Source organism: Mustela erminea, chromosome 1, assembly GCF_009829155.1.
Source record: "Mustela erminea isolate mMusErm1 chromosome 1, mMusErm1.Pri, whole genome shotgun sequence".
NCBI classification, from domain to species: Eukaryota; Metazoa; Chordata; class Mammalia; order Carnivora; family Mustelidae; genus Mustela; species Mustela erminea.
In genome coordinates, this window is record NC_045614.1 from 145,080,224 (window position 1) to 145,100,315 (window position 20,092).

Below are 20,092 nucleotides of genomic sequence, written 5' to 3' on the forward strand. Positions count from 1 at the left end.
CTGTATTTTTCTGGTTAAGGAAAGTCACTGGCCTAGTCCAGATTTAAGTTGGAAGGGACTCCATAAGGGTGTGACTAACAGGAGGGTGGTCTGCTGCAAAGCAGCAATGTCATAGAATGCCACAATATTATCTCCAACTTGTAAACAAATAATCTGGGACTTAGGAAAGCTAAGTTACTTGCCCAATATAAAGAGTAGAGCTAGGCACTCCAAAGCTTGTGTTCTATCATGGGTCAGCGGATAAAATTTGTAGTGTTTTAACCTAGAACCCTGTAAAGTGGGTACTGTTTCTGTACCTGATTTATAAAGAGGAACACAGCAATAGAGAGCTCAAGTATTTTGCTCCAGGGAATATACATTTAGTTGCTATACCGTGCTGCCTCGCATGGGTAGTACCTGACACAAGGCACCTGTAAATGTGGTATCATTCGAAGCTGTTGTTTGAAGGACAGAGCAGATGTCTTCAACCATTCACCATCACATCATATAGGCTCTCTGGGAACTGGGGGTTTTCCCTTTGGGTTAGGTTATCCTGTGATCTGGGTAATTTCCCTTTCAGGCATCAACTTCTCTCTCTTCCACTATTTCTTGAAGCTTGGCAAGGAATGAAGACAGCATCCTTGCCCATCCACTCCCAGCCCTGATTCTCACTGGCTGAGTCTCATGGCTCCCTCAGCATCATCTTCTCTGATAGCTGGCCAAGTACTCCTTACAAAATCAGGCCCTTCCTTCTTGGGTGAGGACCTTCCTGGAGTAGGGCTGGACTCAAGTTTCCATCCTTTAATCATCAAGTTAGTCTTGCAGCTTCTGATTAGTAACCATTTTGGTCCCTGTCACTTCCTCTAGTTCCATAGCTAGTTTCCCCACTCTTGTAACTTTGGTGGCTTCCGACGGTAGCTTGCTGATACTATTTCCAGTGGAGTGACGTGTCGCTCCCCCCTTCCTTCTGCCAGTCCTATGGGTAGAGGGTGTTGCTGCATGGGAAATCTGGGGTTCCAGAGGCTCTGGAAAGGAGCTTATGCTCTGCTTATCTTCGCAGGTGACCCATGTGACTGTCTTTCTCTGAGGCAGCCCCGATTTTTTCCACTCTCTGGAGACTCTGGAATCAGAGCACACCTCAAGTACAGATACTGGGGTGACAGGTGCCCCATATCAGTGGGCTCTGTTCTGTTGTGGGCAGTGACAAGGAGTGGCCATTCAGGAAGTGGCCCCAAAATACTCCCTAGCCTTTTCCAAGGCAAAACTATGGGGTAGTCTTGTCTTTTCTGTAAACTTTTCTCCTTCAGAACAACTCCAGATTTAGACTTTATTTCATCCTTATAAAAATAGTGAGGTGCAATACTTGCACTTAATATGATTTTATTTAAGGAAGAGGATAGATGGGTTGTTCAAAATGTTTTATAAATCTTTCTCAATTTAGGTAGGATGAGGTCCGATAAATCCATGGTAAACTGAAAATACCCTACGCTGAAAATGCATTTAATACCGAACATCATAGTTCAGCCTAGCCTATCCAAAATGTGCTCAGAACATTTACATTAACCTACAGTGGGGCAAAATCATCTAACACAAAGCCTGTTTTATAACAACGTGTTGAATATTTCAAGTAATTTATTGACTACGCTGCTGAAAGTGAAAGACAATTGTTATATGGTTACAGAATGGCTGTAAGTGTAAGTTGTTTACCCTTCTGGTGGGAGGGCTGCCCAGCATCAAGAGTATGGCACGGCAAACCACTACCCTGGGAAAAGGTCAAAATTCAAAATTCCAAGTAAAGTTTGAATGTACATCCCTTTTGCACCACCCTAAAGTGGAAAAATCGTTAAGTCCAACCACTGTTAAGTCCAGACTGTCTGTTGCCTCATTTGCCTTATTTCACAAACTTCTGTTTGAATCAAATGGCATGGGGTAGGGGCTTTGTGAAACGTGACTTACCTTACAGCCGCTTTCCCCTTCCCCCCAGTAGAGAGGGGACAAGGGAGGGAGGAACTGAATTGCTCCGAAGGCCAAGGCCGCTTCCCACTTCCCCGCAGCGTCTTGCCAAGCTACATCTAGGGACTGGGGGTCTCCACCCCTCTCCTAGATCCAGCCGGTGGGAGGGTGGGTGGTTTTTTCCGGGTCACTGGCGCACCCTCTCTACTCCCAGCCACCTGCTCGTGTTCCATCCCGTCTCCAGGCTCTCTGGAGGGCGTCAGGGACATTCCAATCCTCCCACAACCCGCGCGGATGTCGCGGGGGAGGGGGGCGCGATTGCTCTCCCTTTCCAGTACCCAGCTTTGACCAGGTTTCTTCTCAATTTCTAGTGACCCGAGTCACGCAAGGAGACTAAGCACTGATGAATGGTTTCAAGGCTGTTTGTTTACAACGCACCCGCTGGCAAAGCCGCAGCTCGAGTGACAGAGGCACTTTCTGGGCACCGTCTGCGCTCTAGCAGACAACTGCAAGCCAAACAGCCAAGATGCCTCCTCGCCAGACCAAATATGGTCACAAGCGCTAAGAAGCCTCCCGTGGAAAGGCTGGCCTTGCCTCCCCGCGCCAGGGCGGACCCGAACCCGCCCTCAGGCAGAACCTCGGATCAGCGCTGCGCTCTGGGCGCTCCGAGCCTCGACGCCAAGCACGAAGGGAGGGCCCGGCAGCCAGGACCGGCCCTCCCTCGGTCTGGGCCGCTCGCTCGCGTGCCCTCCGCCGCCCCCAGCCCTAGTTTCGGTCTACAAGCCCTTGATTCAACAAGCGCAGCCACTTTCCCTTTGATCCCGCCCTGAGTCCGCGGTAAACTCGAAGGAATGCAGGTCCAGGACTCCGCGGGAAAGGTCTGCGCGGCCGGGAGGAGTGGATGGGGGGCACCCGTCTCCTCTCACCCAGCGAAGTACCTATCACGCCCAGGGTTTTCTGGAGCCCGGGTGGGGGAGGAGGAGGACGAGGACGAGGAGGAGGAAGGGGAGGGACGAGCGGGGGCAGGCAGGCTCAGGACTAGAAGGTCATGCATAATTCAACAGCTCAACTTTCGGGCCCGCCTCTTTTCTGGGAGTGGGAGTTCGCTCCAAACTTTGTTTATGGGACAGTCCGGGAGCCGCGGCGGCCGCGCTGTCTGCTTCTCCTCCGCCTCCTTCTCGCGGAGCGCGAACGCCTGAGGCCAGTTCGGGGGATGTGAGAGCTGAAGCCCCTCGGCTGCCAGGCACCAAGTCGGGATTTGCCAGCAGGGCCCCGGCTACAAGCCCGCAAGCTCGGGTCGCACCCGAGCGACTGGGGCCGGACGACAAGTTCGGGCGGGACGGCGGCCGCCGCACGGCCAGACTCGGCTTCGCTGCGCGCCCAGGTAGAGCCCGCTGGAGCGCGCCCGCTCACCCCGTTCCACCCCTGGGCGCCTAGGCTCCTCGGGCTTCCGGAGTCGCGATGCCGTGGAGCTGGCTCGGGTTGAGACTTTGGGGGGCTGCCTGCCCGGGAAAGTTGCGATCTGTCCTTCGCCACCAACAGTTCGGCACCCTCCCGAGTGTGGTTACTCCCCCCTCCCCACCCCCGCCCTTCCTTCTCGTCCTCCCGGCAACTTAACTTGCTTCGAGAAAGTTGCATAATTCTCCAGGCCGGGAGGGACCCCTCCCCCATCCGGCTGGCCTTACCGCTGAGTGTCTGGGATCCTGAGGCGGACACCTATCACTCTCCTCTTTTTCTTTTGTTTCTCTCTGTCCCCGGACCCCCTCCTCCGACTTTATTAAATAAAAGGCTGATCTGACCTCCTTTCTCTTCGCAGAAGATGAATCCGGCCTCGGTGCCCCCTCCGCTCCCGCCACCCGGGCAGCAAGTGATCCACGTCACGCAGGACCTAGACACGGACCTCGAAGCCCTCTTCAACTCGGTCATGAACCCCAAGCCCAGCTCGTGGCGGAAGAAGATCCTGCCGGAGTCGTTTTTCAAGGAGCCTGATTCTGGCTCACACTCGCGCCAGTCGAGCACCGACTCGTCCGGCGGACACCCTGGGCCCCGGCTGGCCAGCGGCGCCCAGCACGTCCGCTCACACTCGTCGCCCGCGTCCCTGCAGCTGGGCACCGGCGCGGGTGCTGCAGGCAGTCCAGCGCAGCAGCATGCGCACCTCCGCCAGCAGTCCTACGATGTGACCGACGAGCTGCCACTGCCCCCGGGCTGGGAGATGACCTTCACGGCCACTGGCCAGAGGTACTTCCTCAAGTAAGTGAGCCCGAAGTCAGGGGGGCACAGTCCCGGTGCCCAGGGTGCGCATGCTTGTTGGGATGCGTGCATGCGCGCGTGTGTGTCCTTCCACGTTTCTTTCCAAAGGATCTGGGAAGCTGGAAGTAGGGAGTGCGTCTCTGGGTGTTGGAATGGTAAAGGATAAGAAGAGCCTTTGGTGAGGTTCTTCCAGGGTCGTGGAAATCCCAAGAGATTGGGGATCTGGGAAACTCGTAGAGGTAGGAGGGGAGGAAAAAAGTAGCTTTGCAGTGATTCTCATAAAACACATAGCTGACTTTGTCCAGAATCTGGAATAGTGGTACAGATTTCTGGGCACAAACCCTTACCCTCTTACATGTTGACTCCAAGACAGATGCCCCAGAGCTTGGTCCATTGGGATATGACACAGAGGTAAATTCTAGAACATTTTTGAGCATGGGAAGGAGAGGGACTCTTGGGAGTGTAGGTGGTCTGCAGTCTCTCCATTCTTAGGAAAAGCAGGCTAGAAAAGTGAACACTGCCTAGTAGGCCTTGCTGCTCCCAGCTGAGTGATGTAATGACCACACAGCACAGTGATGTAATTAGCAACTCTGTGCTGAAGTAGTTGCGGGCTGGAAAATCAATTGTGTGGAAATTGGGTCAGGAGTTTTATTATGTTGCACTTAGTAACCTAAAATACCAACGGATCAGGAACCTGTTTTGTTAATGATGCTTCCCTTTCACATTGTTAGAGTTTTCTTGATGTGATAATGTTTACATTAGACTGTACAGGAAAATATATTCACAGACATAAAGATTGTTTCAGTTGTGGTACCCTAAGATAATTATGTTCCAGAGGAGAAACCAAACTGGAACTTGAAATGGAACCAGTGAGGTCAAGGGGGGTCAGGCTGTTGATGGCCTGGTGGAGGTTGTGCCAGCTGGACCACTTGGTTCCAGATTGCCTGCACTGGGGGGCCGTTCACTGCCATGGAGAGAAACTCCTCTTCTTAGAACCTGCCTTAGACTTAATCTTAAAGTTGAAATTGCTTTGATGCAGAGGCCTTAGTTTAAAACTTCTGCTGAGACATTATGTGCTCTTTTAAAAATACAGTCAGGCCTTTCTTTGTCACTAATACTTGACTGCTGTCAGTTGGATCTTGCAGCAACTATGTATAAGGGACGAGCTTTGCTGTAGCCAGCTCTTCGACTCATACTGGTAACCAGTAATTCCTTCCCCATCCCAGTGCTGTTGAGATCTTGTGCAAGGAGGAGTTCTTTATTTTGTTTCCGGGGTTGGTGTGATGCTGAGAAGCACTTGTCCTGAAAGAGACTTGATAGTTATTCTGCAGCTGGCCTTCCCCCAGGCTTTGAGTGTTAGCGTGGACATGTACTCAGTACTTCGGCTTCTAAATGGCTGGTGGAATTCAAGTATGTAATGTAATAACATGACATTTTTCTAAAAGTGATGATGCTGTTCTGAAGGATGACATTAGTTTCTGTGGTACATAAAAGCTCCAAAATTTACTTAGGTAAATGTGTTTTTGAATATTTATTGTGGCCGTTACAGAAATGGACTTAGTAATACATGCACATAGAAAATGGTCCAGTAATTTAGGAGGATCTTTTTTGGTCCCAAATGACTTTTAAACTGCGCTTATGAATATACACACACACACAAATGTATGATATATGATCAGTATACCTGTGGTTATAAAAAACATGAAATAAGAACTAGGCTTGCCTAATGTCAGAGGAAAGCTAGGAGAAAAAGGGCCCCTCCCCCAAAAGCAAAAAAAAAAATTACCTTTTATGCATAATGACTGAATGATTGAAACTAGGGCAAAAAAGGAAGTTAGCTTTGGGTTTAGAGAAAGTTGCTCAGATTCATGTGTCCCATCCCCCCAGTGACAGCCACTCTGCAGTCCAAAGCTAAGTACATCTTCATTCACTTTGGATAGCCAGTGAAATCCACAGCTGAAACAATGTAGGTAGTAGGCTAGTTTGATTTGATGCAGCCCTGGGAAACTTTCTGGCCAAGGAGCTAAGGCAATTTAAGAAATAAAGTCATTGTGACTATTGTTCAAGACAAGCAATCTGCCAGGAGTTCTCGGGGTTTTTTGGGGGGCTTTGTTTAAAGCTGGAGTAAGTTAAACCACTTTTTTTTTTTTTAAGATTTTATTTATTTATTTGACAGAGATAGAGAGAGATCACAAGTAGGCAGAGAGCCAGGCTGAGAGAGAGGGGGAAGCAGGCTCCCTGCTGAGCAGAGAGCCTGATGTGGGCTCAATCCCAGGACTCTGAGATCATGACCTGAGTTGAAGGCAGACGTTTAACCCACTGACCCACCCAGGCGCCCCACAGTTGGAGTAAGTTAAATGTGGTATGTCACACTTTGTTACACAGCCTCCAAAGGCAACAGATTTTGATGGATTAAATAGAAGCTTGAAAAATGGTGGCAACTGACCCTCAGTTAATCATAAAATCTATTTTGCTCTAGCATCTGTGAAGTGGGAATAGCAGTAGCATCCTATCGTTGATTCTGTCAGTCAAGGCTTTTATAAATGTAGGTGTTCAGGCTCCTAGACACCTGGCACACTGACTTTGACCACTGATAACATTAAAGATTAAAAAAAAAATTCTGGGGGTGCCTGGGTGGCTCAGTGGGTTAAGCCGCTGCCTTCGGCTCAGGTCATGATCTCAGGGTTCTGGCATCGAGTCCCGCATTGGGCTCTCTGCTCAGCAGGGAGCCTGCTTCCTCCTCTCTCTCTCTCTGCCTGCCTCTCTGCCTACTTGTGATCTCTCTCTGTCAAATAAATAAATAAAAAATCTTAAAAAAAAAAAATTCTGGTTACAAATGGGATATATGTTTATTACACATGAACCAGAAAACAAAATTGTAATGAGGAACACAGTTTGGCTTCAGTAGGACTTTATATTCTTACAGAAAAATATTATTTGAGTAACATTGTATAAGAAAAAATATTTTATCCTCTTTTCTTTTTTCTTCTTCTTCTTTTTTTTTTTTTTTTTTTGAAGATTTTATTGAGAAAACAAGTAGGCAGAGAGGCAGAGGGAGAGGGAGAAGCAGACTCCTTGCTGAACAGGGAGCCTGATGCGGGAGTCAATGCTAGGACCCCATAATCATGATCTGAGCCAAAGGCAGATGCTTAACTGACTGAACCATCCAGGCACCCGTTATCTACACTCTTAAATATAGTTTCAGTGATAACATTTGCTTGCCCCTCCCAATTTTTAGAAATAATTTTAGTGTTTTCTCTTTTCTGAAAAGTGCCATAGAAAATTATTTTTGTCAAAGTGATCTATGCACTTAGTAACAAATCCAGTAGTACAGAAGGACTTTTGTTGAAAAACAATGGTTTCCTTCACCTCCTCAAGGCTCACAGAGGGAGCCTTTTAGGTTTTATTTTAACTGTTTCTGTATTTAATTCTTTGATTGTTACTTCCTTAACCCTAGTATGCTCTTATCACCATTTTTTGATTTATCAATTTTTAACTTCTAATTCAAAATGAGAGTGTAGCTCCTTGAACTGTTTTTTTTTTTTTTTTTGTAATCTCCCCCAATTTTGGTATTTATATTATTTTTAGTTTGTCTGTTAGATCACCTTTGTTATTCTTTGTCAACTTTGACAGTATTTCTTAACTACCTTTTTGTAAGTGAAGGAGGTTTGGGGCTGTCCCTAGAATTCTTGCTCTTTTTGAATGACACGTTTATGGTCCAAAGCCAGGAACCCATAACCAGCAAGTTTTGTGTTTTGCTTTTAACTTGACCTACTTATTCATAAATTATTATTAAAGTTGAAAATCTAGAGACAACATTTACATTATTACATTTCTATAACTATAATTAGTTGCTTTTTATATAAAGATTAAAGTTTAGACTTGTTACCTTCCTTCTGGTGTCAGGACTCCTGGTCAATCAAAGGAGGATATATCTGGCACCAAACTTGAATGGGTTCTTTCTTTCCATCAAACTCTTTCTTTGTTTGTTTTAAAAATTTTTATTTTAGTGACAGCAAGTGTGCAAGTGGTGGGGGGGAGTGAAGCTGAGGAAGGGAGAGAGGATCTCAACCCAACTCAGCATGGAGCCTGATGCATCTCCATCCCAAGACCCTGAGATCAGGACCTGAGCTGCCTGAGCCATCCAGGAACCCCTGAGACTCTTAACCAGTTGTTTAAATTTCTGTCACCTTTTGAGTTTCTTCATAATTGGATCTTGACTCTCCGAAACATTTTTTCAAGTATTTCTAATTGCTTTTTATTTGTTCATTACTTGCCTCTCAAAATTTTTTAGGCTCTAAATTCCATCAGCTATTAAGTCTCATTTCCCTAAGCTTTTATGCCCAGACTTCTTTAACTTTTTGTGCCATTCTGGATTCTGATTGTTCTCTAGGTGTCCAAGAGAGTTGTCATCCTGGCATTTCTCTTTTCTCCCCTCCATGGCTGGAAGTAGAATTTCCTTTTCTCATGTCTTCCTCTTTTTTGGTTTATGCCCTCATTTTGCTGGAGTACATGCTTGAGTAACTTCTTCTTCTTCTTCTTCTTCTTCTTCTTTTTTTTTTTTTAAGATTTATTTATTTAAGAGAGAAAACGAGTGGGGGTGAGAGGCAGAGGGAGAGGGAGAAGCAGACTCCTCACTGAGCAGGAAGCCCTATATGGGACTCGATTCCAGGACCCTGGGATCATGACCTGAGTGGAAGGCAGATGCTTAACTGGCTGAGCCACCCAGGCGCCCATGCTTGAGTAACTTAATAAGAATTGTTTGTGGGAGGTAAAATATTCAGATACTTTTTAATTTCAAAATATTTATTTTAAAAGTTGTTTTAAATTTATTTTCTTAAAAAAAAGAACTGACTTTTTTTTTTCCCGTTTACCTTTGGATGGCAATATAATGTAGTTGATTTCATGAAGGGCCTTTTGTCCTTAAAAAAATATTGCCAGCTGCCTCAGTTTCCTTGTCTGTAAAATACGTATTAATAAGAGTAATAAGCTATTTCAGGATTTCAGGATATTTTGAAACGATATTTTTGAAGCGATAACATATTTGAAGAGTCTGGCTCATAGCCGACTTTCAATACAAGTTCATTCTTGCCTCCGGTTGCGTCTCTGTCCACACACATATGCTCTCTACCTGACCAAAATCAGATGCAGAAACCTTGGCAGTAGGATAAAAGCTGGTTGTGACTCTTGGTTACAGTTATGGCTCTGAATGACAACCTGGATCCGGAATTGAAAGTCAGCTTTTTAAATGTAAAATAAAGACGATTTTCCTGTTAAAAAACCTGAATAGGATTGTCCACTGTGGGTGCCCTGTAACTTCAGCATATTGGGCAGAGGATGCGGCATCCCTTCTAAAGACAGTGTACTTTTTTTGTTTGTTTGTTTGTTTTTTTAAAATCTGGCTCATGGCTACTGGTTGGGCCAATTTTATGAGTAGGGTGTAGGGTGGAGGGGAGGGATCAAGAAGTGGAGAGAGAAGAGGAGGCAGGGGTAAGTGACATTTGCTGGTGACCAGACAAGGGAGGGAGCTGAGTCAGTGCTTTCTAGAGAGACAACCCCAGAACCGCCTGTGGAGCACACTCCTGACACGTGTGTGTGTGTGAACCTTTTTTTCTTTTTTTCATAACCCTAGGTACTTTCACATTATATATATATATATATATATATATATTTGTGTGGGTATGTATATGTATATGTGTGTGTGTGTGTATGTGTATATATATATATATATTTAACCCTCACAGTGACCCTCTGAATAGGTACACACTATTATCTCATACTATTCTTGAGGAAACTGAGGCTCCCTGAAGTTGAGTAAGTGGCCCAGGGTCATGTATCAGGTGAGTGGCAGGGATGGGATTAGAATAATGTGATCCTAAAACCTGTACTCCTGCCCCTGCACCATGATGCCTCATGCCAATTACGTGCCCATAATTAGGCCCTGTAATTAGGTCTCCTTGGTGACCAGATAACTCTGGAGTGGTGGATGGAGCATTGGAGTCTGCTTCTGAACTCCCTCTGGGTGGTCAAATGTGGAGCTCTTGGTGCTGGAGAGAGAGAGGGGATGAGAAAAACAAATAAACCAGAAATGGATGGTATATCCACAGTGCCTATTACATTTTATTCTTATCAAGGTCTTCACCATTAATAATTGTGTATCATTTTATAGGGAGCACAGATGGGACAGGGAAGGCGGGTGACCTCATGGATGTCAGGATCAGGGACACTGAGGAGGGCTTGTGAAGAAGGTTACTTAAATAATGTTAGTAAAGTAGTTTCTAGGGAAAAAAAAGAGCTGGCTTGCTTCTCATTGCCTTTATCATCGCAGAGATTGATGAGAAATAAATTGCTGTAGAGGTTTGAGGCGGTATGGAGGCTTGGTTTTTGTTTGTTGACTAGTTAGGACTTACAGGAATTACAGCCTTATATATCATTCTCTCCTTTCTCTTCCTTCTTCAGTTGTGTATTTAACCACAGGAGAGGGTGATAGAAGTCAAAGAATCAACCAATCCCAGGGGCATCTGGGTGGCTCAGTCAGATAAGCGTCTGCCTTCCTCTCGGGTCATGATCCTCACTCACATCCAGAGATAAGGATTGCACTGGGCTCCACGCTCAGTGGGAAATCTGCTTCTCCCTCTGCTGTTTTCCCTGCTTATGCGCTCTTTCTTTCTCTCAAATGAGTAACTAAAATCTTAAAAAAAAAAAAAAAAAAAGAATCAACCAGTCTACGGGATGGTTTTCTTTTCTTTTCTTTCTTTCTTTTTTTTTTTTTTTAAGATTTTATTTATTTATTTGACAGAGAGAGATCACAAGTGGGCAGAGAGGCAGGCAGAGAGAGAGAGAGAGAGAGAGGAGGAAGCAGGCTCCCCGCATGACCCGAGCCGAAGGCAGAGGCCCAACCCACTGAGCCACCCAGGCGCCCCATAGGGATGATTTTCTTTTTGAAAGGTGGTTTGAAAGACGGAGCACTGAAGTAATTAGCTTATTAATGAAAGGCAGATTCTGAGAGGGTGGCCCTTTCACTGAGGGGGGCTGTGCATGTTTAGTGCATTGAAATAATCAGGAGAGCCGTGTTCTCCAACTGTATTCTTTGGCCCCAGTCCATTCAGATGCTTTGTGAACATGGGGTTTCTGGACCAGGAACTTTGGGATATGTTGCATGCTCTATCCCATTCTTGGAATTTCATAATATACATTAAGGACTCCAAAGTCATCAGAAAAACTAGTTTATTTTTGTTTAAGCCAGTATTTCACAAGCTCATGTGATTTGAACATTTTTATTACAACTATCATTGGTTGCCATCCTCTCAGGAATGCTTTACAGATCTTACTTTGGGAAACCTTTTCTGTGCCTTTTGTTATTTTTATATTGAGATTTTTATATTTGAGTCAAGTTACAGATTTTTTTTTTCTTTCCAGTGTGCTTTGTGGATACATAGCATATTTTAATCTATATCTCTTGATTTAATCGTTAATTATTAGTGCTTGGAAATAAAAAGTCCTGTATGTCAGACAAGTGGGATATAACACAAGAAAACCAACAATTACAATACCTTGTGATAGATAATAGTGTAGTCCTGATTTTACTTTCAAAGGTGTGTGTGTGTCTGTGTGTGTGTATGGGCTAGAAGGATAGATACCAAAATGGTCATTTTTGAAATTCTGGATGATTTTTCTTGTTTACTTTCTGCCTTTCTGTATATTCCAGATGTCCTATAATAAACATATGTTTCTTTTCTTTTCTTTTTCTTTTTTTTTTGAGATCTTATTTGTTTATTTGACAGAGTGAGAGAGTACAAGCAGGGGGCCAGTAAAGGGAGAGGGAGAAGCAGACTCCCCACTGAGCAGGGAGCCCCATGCAGGGCTTGATCCCTGGACCCCCCGGGATCATAACCTGAGCTGAAGGCAGGCATTCAACCATATGAGCCACCCAGGCGCCCCATATATTTCTTTTTAAATTGGAGGGTGGGGTAGTTACAAAAACTGTAGAAGAAAGAAGACAAAGAAGGATGTAAAGATGCAGTCGTAGGGGGGACCCTTGGCTGGCTCAGTCAGTGGAGCTTGTGAGTCCTGAGCTCAGGGTTGTGAGTCTGAGCCCCACATGAGGTGTAGAGATTACTTAAAAATAAAAATCTTAAAAACAAAAAAAAGATGGAGTTGTAGATTTGGGTAGGTGTGGCAGGGTGTGGGGAAATCTCTCAGCCGTAGCTCAGTAACCGGAGCGTGGAGCTTACAGTACTAAATGGATGCTTTTTGGGAACTGCTTGTGTTTTTCTCATTTTGGGTTATTTTCTTAAGGAATGAACTGACACAGTAATGACTAAACTCTTAACCCAGAATTCTCCATTCAAGTCGCCTCAGGATAAGAAGTAGGATTATGGCAGATCCTTAGGTCACACGGATTTCCTTCAGCGTCGTCTTTATTTGCATGTCCTACTTCCTGGACTTCTGATGTTCCATCCAGGTACAGCAGAGGATAAATACGAAAGGAAGAAATGATACTCATTTGCTTGGCCCTAGTTAGATGAAGTGAAATCAGGAAATCTGCGTAAAGTACTTAGTGCTGTGGCTGGCACAGTAAGTACTGTTAATAGTTTGCTTATTACTGGGACTGTTCCCAGTTGAGATGGCAGTGGCGGGGACATGGGTGCTATCTCCCGAGACCTTTTCCCTCATACCACCATAAGGATCGTTAGCTGTTTCAGCATCGACAACGAGAAATCACTGAACTAGTCTCATGTGCTAACACTGGGGCCGTGTGCTGTGAGGGGAGAGACTGCAGCAGGTTTCCCCGACCTCAGGCAGCTGACGGTCTAGCTGGGGAGACAAGAAGAGCAAAGACAAAATCAGGCGAAATAGCTGCGTCCAGACCTTCTGGGGCCATAGAGCCTAGAGCAGCTGCTCACTGTGTGTTGGAAGCTCTTGGGAGGAGTGTCACAATAAGGCAGTCGTTTCTGTTATGGTTACGCGTCTGAACTTTGCAGCCGTGCTGAACGTCTCTTAGTTCTCCCATTGGCTGTCCTCCTGCTGGCCCCAAGAACTTGGCACAGTCTGTTACCTGTGCCTGGAACATTATTTTCCTGCTTCTTGCCTGGCTAACTCCTGCGCTCGTTTGAGGCAGCTGCTTCGATACCATCCTGCATCAAGGTTTTCCCTACAGGAGGTTTTCCCTGACTCACAGCCCCCGCAGGAGCGTGGATGCTCCTGCTGCTGGTCTCCCGTGGCCCCCCAGCTATAGCACTGCTGCCAGATTTCTGTTGCTTTATTTCTCTTTTTCACTATACTGTCACCTCCCTGAGGGTAAGATTGGTACTTGTCTTGCTCGATATTAATTAAGTTCAGCATAGTGCCTGGCAAAGAAGCGGATGCATGATAAGGAAGGAATCCTCTAAGACTTTCTGGTGGCCCTCTGCATTGGAAGCTCGTGCACTAGAATTCCTCATTGGAACCTGCCGTGCTCAGGAATGGAGTTCCATTGTGTCTGTGCCTCTTGGACTGCAAGCTTAGAATCATAGGTCCAGGGGCGCCTGGGTGGCTCAGTGGGTTAAGCCTCTGCCTTCGGCTCAGGTCATGATCCCAGGGTCCTGAGATGGAGCCGCACATCGGGCTTCTTGCTCGGTGGGGAGTTTGCTTCTTCCTCTGCCTGCCTGCCTCTCCCTGCTTGTGCTCTCTCTCTCTCTAATAAATAAATAAACTTTAAAGAAAAAAAAAAAGAAACAGCTCCACATACTATGATGCAGTGTGGAAGATGGATAGGGGATGTAGGTGTTCAGAGAAGTCTTTGTAAAGTTAGTTGACATACACGGAGTCTTGAAAAATGGGAGGAATGTGGGTAGGTGAGCAAGGAGGCCTTCTAGGAAGGAGGGGGCAGGAAGACAAGTTCAGAGAAAGAAGTGCTCAGGATGTGTTTTTGAGGCCAAGTAAAGTCTGGCTTATCTTGGGTCGAAAGTTAAGTGACGGTTGGTGGATGACTATGTGTCCTATTGAGGCTCCAGAACCTCAGCTAGAACGGGCGCAGTGACCTTCCGCTAGTCAGTGTCAATTTTCTCATCCCCTCAGATACACCAGTCCCAGCTTTATCTGAATGTGGCACAAGACCTCGCCATTGTCTCTGATGTCGAGGTCTTCCTAGTTATTTAAGGAACTAAGGATACTGATTTAAAAGAGTTTGAAATGATAGAACCTTTCATAGCAATTCACTCACCCATCTGTCCCTCCGTAGATCTCTCTCTCTGTCATAGATTTGATTTAGCATGTGCTATTCCACAATAGTGGGTGGTCTTTGCTTTCCAAGTTAGTAGGATATCAGGCTACTCCACTGAGTCTGCCATTTCTGCTTATAAATGAATAGCTTGCGGTTCGGCTGTTCCCAGAATCCTGTCTTGTGGTTTTGGATGGTTTCTCAGTTTCTCTGAGACAGATCAGCTGGCAAAGGCAAAATGGAGAGTCCAGAAACAGAGTTATGCCACCGAAGCCCACCGGGGCTGTGCCCCCCGAGGATGCCAGGCTGAGCAGTTAGGGGCCTCCCTCTCAAGCACATCCTTTCTGAACTCTTAGTGAAGACTCTTGAGAGCCTTTTCATACAAACTCACAATGCTGAATCATGGGTTAATGTTTTCAGATAACTTATTCATTTATTTAAAGATTTTATTTATGTATTAGGGAGGGTGAGAGAGGGGGAGGGTCAGAGGGAGGAGTAGACTCCCCACCAAGCGGGGAGCCTGCTGTGGGACTTGATCCGGGAATTCCAGGATCATGACCTGAGCCCAGGGCAGTCAGGATTCTGGGATCATGACTTGAGCTGAAGGCAGACCCTTAACTGAGCAAGCCACTCAGGCACCCCTCTCTTTTTAATTATAAAAATAATATATGCCCAAACACTACTGGAGGAATGGAAATGGAAAAATAAGTTCTTCTGATCTTCCTTGGATCCCTAGTTTTAGAGGACCACTGTTAACACTTTATCCAGAGATGTGCTACAGGAACAGTAGCAGTATGGTCCTATCTAATTAATTACCTATCTAGCTTGTCTGTTGCCTGATTTATCTGTCATCTTCTATCCCCACTGTTAATCATTATATCCACCCTTCTCATACGAGGGGGATGCACGGTCTGGCAGGTGCACGCGGACCAGTTACATGGGTGCCCTGCTGTTTAGAATGAATGACATTGCATTGTGAAGTGCTTGACCCAGTGTTTCTGTGCGACTCAAAGTGTGGTCTCTAAACAGAGACGAGTGTGCAGATGTATGTAACCCATCCCTGACGGACAAGATGCATAGGTCAAAAATGTTTAGAGACTTGTATATAGAATGGGGGGCCATGTAAGGATGGGACCAGTGGGATTGTCTCATGGAACACGGTCATCTGGGTGTTGCAGAGCTGTGTGATTAATCATGTGTGGCCTGGGCTATGTACAAGGCACCTACAATGGGACCACATACTGGCCTTGACAGATTGAAACTAGAAGAACACTGATCTCTTTCCACAGATAGTGTGAGACGCGGATACGTTTCTTTTAACCCTTCTCTTCTTTTCCTTCCCTTCCCTTCCCTTTTCATCCCATCCATCCATCCATTTACCTACACATCATTTCATTTTTCCACCCATCCTTACAACTGACTTCTATGTATCAACCAACCAATTTATTATACCTCTGGTTAACTTAACCAAAATGATCAATCTAAGAGATTGAATATTGAATCTTAGTATGAAAACAAGTTCTATGGCACAAAGGATGATTATCATCTATTTTTTGGTACATAATATATTTTATGTCTTTGTGGTCCTTATGCTCATTGTTTTAAAGATATGCTTTGGCGCACTTCAGTTCTGAACACTGTAGATAATCCCAAATCCTCTTCTGTCTTGTGAGTAATCTACCTAGAAGCACTATCAGCTACAGAGTCAGTGCAAAGCATGGGGACTGGACAAAGAGACACATGCTGGATTATTAAGTAAAAATGTATATTCCTTTGGGGTGGCTTTTCTGCAAACATTGTCATATTGAATATATGTCTTTCTCTCAATTTGCCCATGAAAAACAGTTGATGGCCTAGGGTTCAGAGGTTGAGGTTGCCATTGAAAACCTATCAAAAAGCAAGCAAATGATAAATGTAATTAAAGTGAACAGGCATAACTCTTACTGACTTGATTTTACTTCTAGACTAAAAATCTATTTGAGAGAGTAGGAGCAAGGGGGGGGGGCAGAGGGACAAGCAGACTCCCCACTGACACAGAATTGGCTGCTCAACCGACTGAGCCCCTAAAAGCTGGCTTTTTTTTTTTTTTTAAGATTTTATTTATTTATTTGACAGAGAGGGAACACAAGCAAGGGGAGTTGGAGAGGGATAAAGCAGGCAGGATCCTGCTGAGCAGGGAGCCTGATGCAGGGCTTGATCCCAGGACCCCGGGATCATGACCTGATCCAAAGGCAGACACTTAACGACTGAGCCACCCAGGCGCCCCGTGTTGGCTTCTTAAAAAATAAAAAATAAGCAGAACTGAAGGATATAAAGTAAAAGTAAAAGTACTCCACCCACTAGTTCTAGTCCTCACATGGAACCACTACTCACAATGTATCTTCCAGGGATTTTATTATGTATTACATGATTCATTTATAATGGCATTGGTTGGTGGTTTTGGCATTGTGGGAAGCAGAGCGTGGGTGGTCTTTGTTCCTTGCTGACCCTCACACAACCTAAGGACTGAGTATAGATCTGGATGCATTACAGAGGGCTGGATGTGATGCCTGATGGCGAGGTCTCAGGCTGAAAAGCTCTGTTGGCCTAACTGTCGCTCAGAGACTGGGATTTAGCTTTGTGGTTCAGGAAGTTGATGTCCTTGGTGCTCCAAACTGATCAGGTTTTAAAGTCTTTCTGCTTCAGGCCATACTGGAACGAAATGGGGGGATAGACATTCTAGCAGCAAGATCAGTGACTTGAATAATCTCCCACTCTGGGATGAAGGTACTCATAAGAGTGCCTTAATCGCTGGGAAATTGCTTTGGTGGTTTTAGCAAAGGGAAGAAATGAAACCATGTAAGGGATGTTATGGAAGTAATTTGACAGGTTTTGGCGATGGATTAAATATGGGGAGTGAAGAAAAGAGGTGAGAAGGAAGATTGGCAAGACGCTGGCTGTCCATGGCACCAATAGAGTTGTTTCTAATTGTGACAAGAAGGAAGGAAGTTTAGAGGAGGGTGCGAAGATTTCTAACATGTTGACTATATATTTTACATAGGATAGAAGATGTGTTTTTAAGGTTTACTAAGTTTTGTCAGTTAACTGTTCACTCAGTGAACAACTAGTACTTGTAAGCAGTCATTAATAAATGGTTACATGAGGGTAACTTAAAGACAGACTTACTGGAAAATTAAATTTTCTGCACTGTTAACTGGAATCAAGGTTCTGTTTATTCTGCACAAGACTTGCATTGAAAAATAAGATACTATATTTTGTTTGTATATATATTTAGTGTTTTGGAGAATTTCAAGAACCGCTAAACTAAATTTACTCAATTTAGGACATTAAATACCATGTACTTCATAGTTTGAGACTGTTCCGTCAAATAGTGCAGAGTACTATTCTATCTAGATGTGTGTTTTTTTAAAGTCACATGGAGGGACGCCTGGGTGGCTCAGTCAGTTATGGATCTGCTTTCAGCTTGGGTCCTGATCTCAGGGTCCTGGAATTGGGCCCCACATTGGGATCCGTGCTCAGTGGGGAGCCTGCTTCTCCCTCTGCCTGCTGCTCCCCCTGCTTTTGCTCTGTCTCTCTGATAAATAAATAAATAAATAAAAATCTTCTTAAAAAAGAAGTAAAATCACATGGAGTGGTTTTTTAAATACTAAAAAGTGGAGGGAGATTTGTTTAAACAAGTATTTCTTAAAGAAATATGTACATGATCCTGGAAATAATTTGTGGTAAGGAAATACTATTACTCCAGTTGCATTTCTCAGACAATAAAGTGGTGAATCTGTGCTACCTCCTACTTTGTCAGTGAAGATGCTATTTACCCCTTACATTTTTGTATTGTGAGAGATTCTAAGAAATCTAATGTTCTTTATTGCAAGACATCCTTTTGTTAACAGATTTGTTTCTTTTAATGTTTTAGCTAAATTTGCATGCTTCCAGGATCCGTTTGCCTCTTACTTTATTTGACATTGTAGAAATATAGTTAATAAACAGTGCTTACTACACAGCTTAAAATAGGCTTTCTCATTTATATTCCAGACTTGATCAGTTAGCAAAACTTAATATACAGTTGAAATATTTCTGTGTATGATGAGAGTTTACAGTTTAAATTTTAGAACTTGTTTTGGATGTGATTATATGTACGAAAATCGTGTAACACTACGCTTATGCTAAGAACTGACATAACGGAATTACTGAAATAAATGTGTTGTGAGGGATGGAAAATATAGGGCAGATGTCTCGGTCATGATAAATTGTGAGTTTTTTAAACTCTTTCCAAAAAACAAATTATTTCTTTTAACCTGCAATCAAATTCCTTTACAAATAACAGTTTTTGTATGCAAGCACCATTTCATTTTATTTTATGTAGTATGGCTAATACTGTTGTTGAAACAAGGATGTGCAGTGATAATTTTCTTCATATGTAAATTAAGTTAGACAGTTAAAATAAGGAGTATTTTTTTTTAAAGATTTTATTTATTTATTTGACAGAGAGAGAACACAAGTAGGCAGAGAGGCAGGCAGAGAGAGAGAGGAGGAAGCAGGCTCCCTGCTGAGCAGAGAGCCTGATGCGGGACTCGATCCCAGGACCCTGAGATCATGACCTGAGCCGAAGGCAGCGGCTTAACCCACTGAGCCACCCAGGCGCCCCAATAAGGAGTATTTTGGTAGAGTATATACATACCTCACTGCCAGTGAAATTGCTTTCCTATGGTATATCCTTACCAGAAAAATTTGTAAATAAAAAAAAAAGACTTAAGAAAAAAAGAAAATTTCTACTATGTTGAGTTTGAGGTGAATTTAAGATATCCAAGGGAGATATTCTCTCTAATTCTATTATATGTTAATATTTATAATTTATATATATAAATAATATTTATTATTATTATTATTATATACATAATTATCCTAATTTAGGTGTGGATGAGATCCCAGAGAGAGAGGTTACAGATAGAGTGAGAAGAAAAGTCCTGACTCTGTACAGGAGAGACATCCAGAGAGGTTGGAGGAAATGCTGAAAATAGTACGAAAAATCCGGGTGCCTGGGTGGCTCAGTGGGTTAAAGCCTCTGCCTTCAGCTCAAGTCATGATCTCAGGGTCCTGGGATGGAGCCCTGCATCGAGCTCTCTGCTCAGCGGGGGGCCTGCTGCTTCCCTCTCTCTCTCTGCCTGCTTGTGATCTCTGTCAAATAAATAAATAAAATCTTTAAAAAAAATAGTACCAAAAATCCAGGGAAGAAATTGTCTACAAGAAAGAGAAATGGTTAATTCTGGGTCATATTTCTTAGAGCTCTAGGAAGATGAGAACTGACAAATTTTCAGTGAATAGGTTTTTCCACTGAGGCCACTTACTTTCCCCAGGGTAGGGCAAAGGCTAGGGCTTGGGGTACTAACTCTACAATTTAGTGTTTGAAGAGGGAAAAAAATGAAGAAAATAAGCCTCTTAGTTAGATAAGGGATAAGGGGGCATCCCCCAAATTCCCGTATATTCTACCACATCCCTACTAAGGAGCATGATTCTCTCTGTACAGATCCAGTGCCATAGGGAAATATCACATATTTGCTTATTCAAACATCCTGTTAAAACAGGGTTTGAAATCAGTGTTTTATAACTGACGGAGATAAGTTAAAAGACTTGGGTGAAAAATACTACTCTAATTGATATGATAATTCCTTGCCATGAGGAAAATTACAGTATTGGATTCTAACTGTGGTA

The 20,092-nt window shown here is 44.2% G+C and overlaps 1 protein-coding gene across 3 annotated transcripts in view; it reads left to right on the plus strand.

The window, feature by feature from the left end:
• Positions 1-2,688: 2,688 nt before the first annotated feature.
• WWTR1 (WW domain containing transcription regulator 1) overlaps positions 2,689-20,092 on the plus strand; it is a 139,158-nt gene continuing 121,754 nt past the window's right edge. Inside the window, exons 1-2 of one of the 3 annotated variants that reach the window (XM_032345783.1) lie at positions 2,689-2,810; positions 3,749-4,182. In XM_032345783.1, the coding sequence (XP_032201674.1) occupies positions 2,784-2,810; positions 3,749-4,182 (461 nt within the window). In that variant the 5' untranslated portion in view covers positions 2,689-2,783. Of the gene's footprint in view, positions 2,867-3,231; positions 3,317-3,748; positions 4,183-20,092 lie in introns of those variants that run through there. The other 2 variants (XM_032345773.1, XM_032345793.1) reach the window with 2 other exon arrangements.